Genomic DNA, 12,471 nt, shown 5'->3' on the forward strand with positions numbered 1-12,471 from the left:
ATCATCGTCAACATTTGGGGGAAGAGTCAAGACATTATTACTCAGAAGACAGTATGACATTACTAATAGACTAGCAAGAAGAAATGGCTTTTAAAGAGCCTGCATCTCTTGAAACTGATCAAGTGTAAACTCATGCTTATAATATGTAAACTTATCTGGCTTCCTGTACAGTAGTACCTCGGGTTAAGTACTTAATTCGTTCCAGAGGTCCGTACTTAACCTGAAACTGTTCTTAACCTGAAGCACCACTTTAGCTAATGTGGCCTCCTACTGCCGCACCGCCAGAGCCTGATTTCTGTTCTTATCCTGAAGCAAAGTTCTTAACCTGAAGCACTATTTCTAGGTTAGCAGAGTGTGTAACCTGAAGTGTATGTAACCTGAAGTGTATGTAACCCGAGGTACCACCGTATGGGTAATATTCTACATTTTGAAAGGAGGGTGGACTTTGGTGGAGAACATTGCTTATGGAACCATATGCAGAACAACACACTTATGCAATGCTACATATAAGCAGGGCAGACTTTGGTCTTTCAGATTTCAGTGGCGCCCTGTGTGAGGCCAAAATTCTCCTCCTCCCAACCTCTTGCATTCTTTTCTGTGTATTCACTATATCATAGCTGCGATGCCCTGCAGCAGTGTCCAGTGAGGGGAGGGGCCTGGCTGTGCTACCTTAAATCCACCTTTGATGTGATAATAAGGCATTCCCTTTACAAAGCAAACATCTATTTTCACCTACACCAATCTTCAGCTTTGTAAAGGATTTTATTAGAAGGAATTCACAGCTCCCTTTTGAACAGCCAATCACAGTTTTTGATCAAGGTGCTGAGGGTGTTTTACAGCAGCAGATTTAAACACCTTGTTCTACCATAAGAAGAATAAAGTTTTAGGCTTATTTCTCATAACCATAGGAGTTGTGACCATGACAATCATGAAGGGACTCTGCACTTCTGAATTTGCCACTAAACTATTGGTTACCTCATCACTGCTATACAGTAGTTACATAGGTTGGGTGTTTTCGTTGTTGCAAAAATGCCATTTGTTGAGTTTTTGGATGTAACACAAGGCGAACTTAGGCATTAACAACAAATAAACACAACATTTTAGAAGTGTTAATAACCTTCAAATTAATATGGTTTACACACATGGAAAAGCTTACCTATGCTCTGTATTGTTTTATACCTCAAGTCAAACTCCTCCTGCAGATCTTCTAAATATTTGACATCTTGTTCTGTCATCTGCTTTTTTCAATTAAAATTAAAATGATTTAATGGCAAACAGATCCCATATGAATTCCCTATAATATTCCCTGTGAATCCCTTGCTGCTGCCTTGCTCCCAGAGCAACTGGGTATGCCCTAAATGGGCAAAGTGAGCTGAACTATTTTGTATCTTGTGCTTATTGCTAGTCATGTCCATTAACTTCAATCTACTCTGAGTACGACTAGCATTGGATACATTGGCAGCAACATTTTATCTGATTAATAACTCAGATCAGTCAATTAAAAATATATTTTATCAACTAAAAAAGGTGCCCACACTAATGAGGCTGAGGATTTCATTTATCTCTCTCTACATTTATATCTACCTGCACACCCACACATAGCGATGGAGTGCTGTCTGACAAGTATGAAGAGACACGAAGCTACCCAGGAACGACATCATACTGCCTTGGTTTCCAGGGTTTAAGAAAAGCAGGATATACAAGGTGGTAGCATGTCAAAGAGCTAGAATAGACCACATCATGTCAGACAGCAGGTGGGGGGGGAATCACATTTTTGAAAGTTCCTTTATGTTACAAAATCTACACAGATAAAAAACCACCAGCATTACATGCAATGAGCTTTAGTAAAACTTTTTAGCCTTGATGTGCTGATTTTCTACTTGCATGCTGTATTTCTTAAATGGGGGAGCATTCAAAAGTGGTGTGCCTCAAATGTAGTGCAGCTCCATTCTACCACCTGATTCTGCTGCATGTGTAGGCTCCGCCTTGCTCTGTCTGTATAGCAAGTCCACAGAGATATATCTGAACCTTGAGGAAGAGATGTTGGCATTTGGTACACATGTGGCCAACTGTAGCAACTTGCCTGTGCACTGTTCTTGACTGCAGACACCTTGTGTTCAACGTTTCTTTGCCTTTCCAAACCCAGGTTATTCTGTAGTGACTTTTCCAGAGGTCCCTAAAAAAAAAGAATTTTACAGATGAGTTCAGCAAAATGAGTTCTCTTGGCATAGAGACAAATTCAGTGCGCAATAACTTTAAAAGAACTGATTTAGGACCTTACTTGTTAGCTTTCGTGGTCCCCCCGCATAAAAGTTACTTCTGATTTTAATGTTTTCATTCATGTGAGATACCTTGCACAAGTCACTTTTGTGGGGAAACAATAACACAGAAAGCATGGAGATCCACATCTGTTCATGAAACTGGCATGGGTGTACAAGTAATCTACTCCCTAATTTCTCACATATTTATGTCTGATTTGAGAACTACTTTCTCATCCAATATCACAGTGTCGGCATCATCACTGGGCCTAAAACCAAAGAGATTCTTAAAGTTCCATTGAGTTCAGTGGTGATTACTTCCATGTATACTAATGCAGCATAGGTTATTGCAAATTAAATGCAGGTGGGGGAAAAACTCAGCAAGAGGAAGGGTAATAGTTCCTGTTGGAAGAACAGGAGTGCTACAAATACACATGAGTTGCCTTGTTTTGACCTGTGAAATACTGGAGGGTATATACAACTTGACAACAATCTTGGATTTGATGGGCCAGGATTGCACCCAGTGGCCATGATCCAGCCCCAAATTATATGTGCTGAAACCCTTTAAAATCAATGTTCCGAATCTGCAGTGGATTTAGGCCTCCTTAAAGACAAACGTATATATCAAATTAAAAGCAGAGTTACCTGTACCGGCATGCTGGCTGAAGCCAATATTCTTCTTTCTTCTCTTAAACAGTTTGAAACAACCACTGCTATATGCATAGGACTACTCTGGTATTTTCCCTGAGAACAAGAGACAAAATAGCCCAGAAAACAGCATCAGAAATAGTCCAGGACTAGTCCATATAGATCAAGAAGCACTGCTTTGCTGACAATAGGTTTGCACCCACTATGACCCTTAAGGATTTTTTTGGCACGAGTTTCAGGGTTACTTTGGGTTCTAGATACTTCCACTCCGGAGATGTGCCTGGTTATTTGAAATCAATTAACATATATGAAGCTTAGTGTTACTGAGTAAGACTATTGGTCTAACTATCCCAGCACTGACTAGGAGTAGCCCTCGATGTCTTGGACAAGGGTATTTTTAGCTCTGCTATCCAAGATACTGGAGATGCAGGAGGCTTGAACTAGGGCTGATATGAAAAGAATGCACTCTGCCACTGAGTTATGATCTCTTTTTAATACCCAGCTTGAAACTTCAAACCTTTCTGGGTGGTGTGTACGTTTATATCACACATTTAAAAAAAAATAGTGGTTGCTTTCAGGGGTTTTTTATATAGAAAAAACCCACCCTCCATTGCTTAATTTTAACCGAAGTTAGTCATGACAAATTATTAAATCTTGTGCTCAAACCACTTGATTTCAATTAGCTCCAATGCACCTCAGGTTCTGTATAAGGAGAGCTGTTAATTTACTTCTTTTGACAATTGCAGTACCTATGTTCCCTCTGCTTTATCTGCTGATAAGTATGTCAAACATGCACATTTCTGTAATACAGTTGTACCTTGGAAGTCAAACGGAATCCGTTCCAGAATTCCGTTCGACTTCCAAAATGTCCAGAAACCAAAGTGCAGCTTCCGATTGGCTGCAGAAAGCTCCTGCAGCCAATTGGAAGCTGTGAAAGCGCCATTGGACATTCAGGTTCCAAAGAATGTTCACAAACCAAAACATTCACTTCTGGGTTTGCGGTGTTTGAGAGCCAAAACGTTCGAGTGCCAAGGCATTCGGGATCCAAGGTATGACTGTACTGTTAAATATATACGTCTACATCTCCAAGATTATGTGTGCTCAGTATTAAATAGTTCAGCAGAACCCTTGGTTCTGAATCACAAGCGCTGATGTGGGTTAGAATTACAGCTCCACTGCAAAGAAACGGAGTGGGGGAAATGGGGTTGGTCTTTACCCACCCTGCCTGTGCGAATATGGTAGGGTGGCTAAGGGATGCTAAGGATGAGGGTTGTTGAATTGGTGTTCTTAAGTGATCTTGAGTAGGGGCTTTAACTGCCAATAAAGTAGTTGTTCATTTAGCACCAGTTGTTTGCATTGCTCAGCTTTTACTAGTGTGCAACTAACTTGGGGATAGTATGGTGCCATTTAGGGTTCAGTCTCAGCTGGCAAAATGGCTAGAGCCAGCCCTATCACTGTTTGAGGCTAAAATGCAAGGAGAGTTTTCTTGAGTTCAGGTAATCATTATTGGAAGCCACTTATCTATGTTGAGAATTCTAAATCTAGGTCAGCAAGAGGAAATGCATTACAAAACCTCACACAGAAATGTAGTATTAGTTTTAAGCCACATGTGTTGTTTCCCGCCCCCCTCCACCCACTTCCTCAGAAGCGCTGGTGTACATTTGCTGCCATGATGGTCTCAAAGAATTAAGAAACACCTATTAAATAAGGCAACAGGTTTCACTGGACCAACATCCAATAGACTTGTGCACAGAGTTCGAACTTCCAAGTCTCAAACAACACTTTCCACAATCTCCATTTGCTGCAGAATATTTCACACATAAAAATCTGGGATACATTTCAAGGTGTTATCACAATGTGGAATACAAATAAGATCTGCACTGGGCAATCTGACCACAAAGCTACACGTAACATGTAGTTATGTCTAATTTTCCACTTACTTTTTTATTTTAAATGAAACGTAACCATTGGAGGCTGGACCTCTGAGGACAGATGGGGTTATTAACTCTAGTTCTTCCAGATACCCCCTCTTGCAGTTCCTGCCCACCCCAGAAAAGGAAGAACAGAAGTTCTCATATATCTCCCCTCACACACAGGCAAAACACTCTGGCGTGATATGAGAGTGGGATGGGAAATTTAGTATAGTATTGGCAAGTGGGAGAGAGGTACTGAACCTTTCATCTGTATGTGCTTCCATGCCACACTACCTCCTCCAAGCAGTTTCTTCCCTATTGGGGCTCAATGCACCTGCACTAGCACTATTCAGGCTTATGATCCCACCAGCTCAAAATTATCTTCATGGTGACTTTTTAGCCTTTCTATTGACAATTGCCTGTATGGGGATAGCCTGATTTTGGAAAAGTGGCATTGGGCTTAACATTGATTCCGGGTACACCAGAGTATGGTCAACAGCACTGGCTGAGAAACTAATATGTCAGGTCAGAGGGGTAACGGGCAAATGCAATCCCTATTCCTTTTATAACATATAGCAAAACTTTTATTGAGTACATAAATTGTTCAACTGTGGCAGGAATCCACCCAACACATGGGAAAATGTGGCTTGATCTTTTAGAATACGTAATCAAATGAAACTTTATTATCAAAAAAATGACAAAAGTTTGTAATTTTTTCAGGACAAGTTATTTGTTCTTTACTGTTGTAACAACTGTTTTCTAAAAATGTATCTTCTGTACCATGAAAAAATAAATAAAAACATAACAAATATATAATAGAAGTAACCCTAACAGGAAAAAAATACCCACTGAATCATGAGCAAATGCACAGGTGGGGGGGGGGGAGTCCAGTAACTCTCACAATCCCTCTGCTGTGTTTTAAATCCCACCCAATTTTGTAGGAATTAGGCATGAATTGCCTTCTAACAGCACATGAGATATGCTTTTTTAAACACAGTTTGACCAATAGTGCCTGTGAATCCCCAGGACTTTCCTTTAACATGTAAACATTTGTTTTTACCAGGAGGTTTAAATATGGGGTTGCTTTCAAAGTAGCAAGTCACCCGTAAATACCCACCCATACTCAGGTGGTAAAGTCCTATGTCATGTCAGGAAAAGTTCATTTAAATTGGCTTTCGGGCCTATCCTTTTTCACACAATGTTACGGAAGCAATTGCTGTCTCAGGCATGAAAAATGTTTTTCTTCATTGCCAATATCTGTTTTTAAAGCCACTGCAGGCCAAGGCATTGTGCTTCCCCGTTCCTGACCCACCAAGTGAACAGCATAGACTAACTTGGATCGAAGCAGGTCACAACTTTATTAACTACAGATGAGAGAGGTTTGGCTTGGGCATGGGGCAATCATTTACTTGCGGTCCATCTGCTGGAAGTGATGCCATAGGTCAATCCAGCAGCAGGATTGCTTACATCAAATAGGAGGACCCCCAGAGGGATCACCGTCTGGGGGAGTGCAACTAGCCCCCGTCTGGTCCTAAGGACATAGGCAAATTCAAATGTTTGGTGTAGAGTAGATGCATCTCACATATCACATTTAGTTTACAGAAGGTACTGGTAACGTTCCTCTAATAAGCAACCTCCATCCTGCATCAGCACCAACAACTACAAACAAGGGATGCACACTGCAATAGGAAATATTGGCCCCCCAGTTTGGTTACATGGATAAACAGGTAACTAAGAGCAGGTTGAAGCCCCTGATTTCGGTGGACTGTAATGACCAAATACTTATAAGTGAATGCATTGCATCTATTTCCATAAATTGAGGCTGTGTGCAGATCTTCCTGGCTTGAAACCTAATAAAAATTATGGTAGTTCATTGCTCATGAAACAGACTGCTTCATGATTCCTCTTTAGCCTCAAGGTGTTGTGTGTGAAGGCAATAGACTCACCTGAAGAACTTTCCTGATTCTCTTTAGATTGTGTATCAAGAGGAGATTCTTCTCTTGGGAAACACGGTCAAAATGTTCGTCCAGCTTTATTAGTAAGTTCTGCAGGAGGATGGCTGCCATAGGTTCATTGTTATATGCAGATTCCCTGTGCAACGCAAAATTTATATGAATAAAACACATACATGAAAAACCAAAACAAAAAAGTAATGGTAAAAGCCTTCAAATTATTTGTTCAAGAAAAGTATTAAGGCCCTAGAATGGGTGTCTGGAATCATCAGCTTCATGCATGTTCTTATTTGTTTTAAGACTGAAGTCCCAAGCACGTTCAGAGGAAAGTCCCATTAAACCCCAGTAAATATTTCAGTAGGCTGAAGAACTAGAGAGTTCAACCATGGTTGGATAACATTACATGCAAAACTGGGCTACTGACTGCTTAGAAAAGGCTTGCTTACAAATTCAGATTGTTCCTATCATAATGCATCATCTTCCACAGGCTTAGCTCATAAAAAATAGAACTGCAAGCGTATGCCAGTATTTTGGAAAGAGCTAATACTATGCTAGGAAGATTATTGTTCCTTTCCTTTTAAAATATTATTATGTTTTCATTGGGCAGCTTGTAAAACAACTAACAAAATGTATTTATTCCTATAGACCCTTTAATAGCAAAGAGAATAATTTTAATAGCTTTATGTAAGCAATATGTACAGCTACAGTACATATTGTACATATGTACAGTACATACAGTATATATACGTTACTTAGAAATATGATTATTCTGTTAATTTACATATAGTATATATTGTATAGTATACATGTATCCTTCGTATCATATCAATTTTTCATGTCCATTACACATCACACTTAATATTTGTTATTACAGTTACTGTTTCTTGATTCTGATAGTTTCTTAAGTTGCCACATTTGTTTTCTGTTTATTTCTGACCAATACTTTCATCAAAAATAAACAGAGAACAAATGTGGTAAGTGGCACAAAGCTGCTTTATATTAAAGGCAATATTTTATCAGAATAATAAAAAGTTCTCTATATATTCCTAAGGATACGCTTTTTATTGGAATTTATATCTGCACACAGCAATAACTATGCACCCAATATCCTGCCTGTACATAAAAGTTTCCTAAAATTCAAGCTTTATAAGAGAGATAAATTCATTTTTTTAAAAAAAAATGTAGACAAAGAACATTTGATCTTACCAGTCCTGGTTTTCAATCCATTGTGCTAGCAGATGTCGGACTTCCATGGGAAATTTGTCATCATAAATCTGGTCTATCTGCTCCAAGAATTTTGCTTCTAGCTGCTGGACTTGATTCCATTGAGACATACTACAAAGAATAATGCTTGTTTTGATGAGATATTAAACGTTATCATGCAGGAGTGTATAAGAACATATGCAGAACCCACCAAATTGGGCCAATGACCCGTCTAGTCCAGCATCCTATTCTCACAGTGGCCGCCCAGAAGCCTATGAGAAGACTTCAAGTAGGACATTGAGTGCAAGAGAACTCTGCCCACCTTCAATTTCCAGAAACTGGTACTAAGGCATATTCTCTTTGATAGTGGAGGTAGAATATATATGATACTCTTTCCTCCAGATTGCACTTGCTGCTTCAAGGTGAATAACCTTTTGCAAAATGATCACACATTTGTAGTGTGCAGCCTGCACAAATTTTGCCCAGGTTTTACTTTTATTTTGAAAATAAACATTTTTCTTTTCAAATACCGAATTGCTTTTATTTTACATAATAATAAACATGCATATGACGTATAATATATTTGACATGTTCAAAAGCAGAACTATTCAGGATTTATAGTTGTCAGAATACTGTATACTGTTTTACCATTCACTTTGTGTTGTTTGGGAGATGCATTTTGATAGATCTCCTTGATATTCTGTGGCCTTTCAATGATGGTTGCTTGTTTTCACACTATGAGTGTGATGGGTGCAACTTACGTTGGGGCATAACTTGTGTTGTCGTTTCCAAAGAAGAGTAACAAATTCCTTTACATCTGCTCAATCACTCTTCAGTAACTACAGCTGGACAATGTTATGGACAGTGCTTTTAAAAGAACTTTAGGATTTATTCTTAGATGTTTGAGAAGCAGAGAGTATTGCCTTCAGTGTGGGATGGGAACACAAACTTCTGGGGATATTCAATTTTGAAAGGCACAGCAAAGTTTATTTATTTATTTATTTATAGATTTGGGAAACTAGTAGGTATTTGACTCTTATCACCAAACAAGATGTAAAATTCCACTTATGCAAAGAAACAAATAAATGAAGATGAATGCACCACAATACCCACCAAGTATTAAAAGTGAGTCTGGGCATAGAGGGTTTGCAAAGGAAATATGATTCTACAGCTTCTTATTTCAATTCTCCTTTGGAAAAAAAAAGATATTGGAGCAACTCAGTGTTGCACTACTCCCAGGTTAAGTGCCCCCTCATCCACACTGGAAAATACAGGTATAGCACATTTACAAATGAGTCAGTTGCTTTGACAATGATGAATAATAAATCCCCACCCCTGGCAAATGCTGACTTGTTTGTTTTCTGTTAAACCCAGGCAATGGAAAAAAACAAGCAATGTGTATGTCATCAAGAACCATTTGGTTTCAAAAGAGGAAACTTGCTCCCAATGAGGAGAGTGGTGAAAAGAAAGTTGAAAAACAAAGTCAAGAGGACCAAATGACTCCAAAATGCTTGGGAGATATTTAAAAACACAATAATAGAAACTAGAGTTTCAACTAGTCAACTGGAGCTTATATTGGAGATGGGACACGGGTGGCGCTGTGGTCTAAACCACTGAGCCTCTTGGGCTTGCCGATTGGAAGGTTGGCAGTTCGAATCCCCGCGACAGAGGGAGCTCCTGTTGCTCTGCTCCAGCTCCTGCCAACCTAGCAGTTTGAAAGCACGCCAGTGCAAGTAGATAAATAGGTACTGCTGTGGCGGGAAGGTAAACGGCGTTTCCGTGCGTTCTGGTTTCTGTCACGGTTTCTGCCAGAAACAGTTTAGTTATGCTGGCCACATGACTCAGAAAGCTGTCTGTGGACGAATGGCGGCTCCCTTGGCCTGAAGTGAGATGAGTGCCGCAGCCCATAGTCGCCTTTTACTGAACTTAACTGTACAGTCATACCTCGGGTTACAGACGCTTCAGGTTGCATTTTTTTGGGTTACGGATGCGCCGAAACCGGAAGTACTGGAACGGGTTACTTCCGGGTTTCGGTGGTCGCGCATGCGAAGCACTAAAATCGCACTTTGCACATGCGCAGAAGTGCCGAATCGCAACCCGATCCCGCATGGATCACATTCGAAACCTGAGCGTCCACTGTGTAGGGGTCCTTTACCTTTCTATATATATTGGAGATGCATCGTGAGAGCAAAAAGATGCCAGCATAGTGCAAGCAGACAGTAAGGTAAAGGTAAAGGTACCCCTGCCCGTATGGGCCAGTCTTGACAGACTCTAGGGTTGTGCGCTCATCTCACTCTAGAGGTTGGGAGCCAGCGCTGTCCGCAGACACTTCCGGGTCACGTGGCCAGCGTGACGAAGCTGCTCTGGTGAGCCAGAGCCGCACACGGAAACGCCGTTTACCTTCCCGCTGGTAAGCGGTCCCTATTTATCTACTTGCACCCGAGGGTGCTTTCGAACTGCTAGGTTGGCAGGCACTGGGACTGAGCAACGGGAGCGCACCCCGCCGCGGGGATTCGAACCGCCGACCATGCGATAGGCAAGTCCTAGGTGCTGAGGCTTTTACCCATAGCGCCACCCGCGTCCCTGCAAGCAGACAGTAAGCGATGCTAAAAAAGAATTTGAGGAGCACATTGCTGATGACATTAAGTTTTTAAAAATCTATTAGTAGTTGCAGACCATCTAGGCAGGCATTTGGATGACAAAGGAATCAAAGATGTGCTAAAGGAGGATAAGAAGTTTGTGGAGAAACTGAAGGAATTCTTTGCAACTCTCTTCAGAAAAGAATATGTAGGACAGAAGGGGAATCTGAGGATTATGTTCCTGCCCTGATTGACAAAATAAATAATGAGAAATCACCCGATCTGGGTGGCATCCACTCAACAGATTTCAAAGAACTCAGTTGCTAATATTTTAGCAAAAATAAGTAACTTGCTCTTCAGATCTGCCTCCACACATGAGGACTGGAAAGTAGCCAATGTAACACCTTAAAAACAAAAACGCAACCAATGGGGGGATTCCTGGAAATTACAAGCCAGTTATCTTAATATCTTCCTGGGACGGGGAAACTGGTGGAAAGTATTGTTTTTGTTTTTTTAAAATATATATATATTATTCAGGATTTTCTTGTTTTACAGAAGTGTAGTGCCTCGTTTTTTGTTTGTTTGTTTTTATGTAACATTTTTACAAATCCGTTTCATTTGTTGAGGCATTAAGGGGAGAAGAAAGGAAAAAAGAAAAAAGAAAGGGGGTGGAGAGAGGGAAGATGAATAGGGGTGGGGTCGGGTGGTGGTGTATCTATTATGTTTAATGTATGTAGAGTTTGGTGTCAGCGTTGCTTGTGTTGTTAAGGATAAAAGGATTACAGGATTACAACTTTTTTTAAAAGTTGTGATCACTCATCTTGTTTTTATTATTGCTTGTAAGCCGCTCTGAGCCCGGCCTTGGCTGGGGAGGGCGGGGTATAAATAAAAAAATATTAAATATATTATTATTAAAAGCATCAAGCTTATGCAAGCTTGCTGAAGCCCAGCTTCTGCAAGGGCAAGTCCTGTTCACAAATTTAGGTGAGTTATTGGAAAGTGTCAACAACTCTGCAGATAGAGGTGATATCCTGTTGATATATATTTTGGACTTTCTAAAAGCTTCTGACAAGGTACCTCACACAAGTAAGCTTAGAGGTCATGGAATAAGAGGCAAGGTCCTCTTGTGGAATGGTTAAGTAAAAGGAAGCAGGGGGGAGGAATAAAAGGGACAGTTTTCCAGCCTCCCTCCCAAATACTTTCCTCAAGTCGGCCACCCATAGCTACAATTCCCACCGTCACACGAACTACAGTTCCCTGGAGGCGGGTGAGGAGTGGGGGGGGGGAGAGAGAGAAATAACATGCTTTAACGGTGTTAAAATTAAATAATAAAACGTGGCGGGGGGTTGGGGGGGGCCACATGCCGCTCCGCCTCAGGCCAAAAAAAAAAAAGGGAGAAAAAGCGAAGTCCTGAGGTGAATTTTGCCCGCTTCTCGGCGTCTTCCCGCCTTCCTCTCCCGGCTCCCCCTCCCCCCCTCCTCTCCCTCGCGCGCCTTCTTGACTCACCTGCCTCAGGGGCTGCAGAAGCCGAAGGGAGAGGGGCTTCGAGGCGGCGGCGGCGCCTGGCGAGAGAGCGAGAGCGAGAAGGGGCGTCTAGGGGGGGTGGCTGGGCGGGCTCTCCGGGCTCCTGGGCGTCAGGGGAGCGGGCGGGACGGGGTGTGTGTGGTGCGTGTTTGTGTAAAAGAAATAAAAAATGCGGTCGGAAAAACGGGGAGTTCCCTGTCAGCCGCGGAGCCTCTGCTGAGGCCGAAGTGTTCTGGGCTGAGGAGGTGTTTCTCTTCAGTCTCTCTCTCTGTCTCTTTCCTCCTTCCGCTCTGTTCTCTGTCACCGAATATTCAGCCATAGAATACTACTACTACTACTACTATTATTATTATTATTATTATTATTATTATTATTATTATTATTATTATTATTA

General features: G+C 41.2%; 1 protein-coding gene across 4 annotated transcripts in view; it reads right to left on the minus strand.

The window, feature by feature from the left end:
• STAT4 (signal transducer and activator of transcription 4) overlaps positions 1–12,471 on the minus strand; it is a 35,900-nt gene extending 23,429 nt beyond the window's left edge. The window contains exons 1-6 of one of the 4 annotated variants that reach the window (XM_081165976.1): positions 12,060–12,471; positions 7,978–8,106; positions 6,766–6,910; positions 2,904–3,002; positions 2,084–2,176; positions 1,157–1,235 (exon numbers count right to left, since the gene is read on the minus strand). In XM_081165976.1, coding sequence (XP_081022102.1) covers positions 1,157–1,235; positions 2,084–2,176; positions 2,904–3,002; positions 6,766–6,910; positions 7,978–8,105 — 544 coding nt within the window. In that variant the 5' untranslated portion in view covers position 8,106; positions 12,060–12,471. The other 3 variants (XM_081165977.1, XM_081165975.1, XM_081165978.1) reach the window with 3 other exon arrangements.

Source organism: Podarcis bocagei (genome assembly GCF_964188305.1).
Source record: "Podarcis bocagei genome assembly, chromosome: 1".
NCBI classification, from domain to species: domain Eukaryota; kingdom Metazoa; phylum Chordata; class Lepidosauria; order Squamata; family Lacertidae; genus Podarcis; species Podarcis bocagei.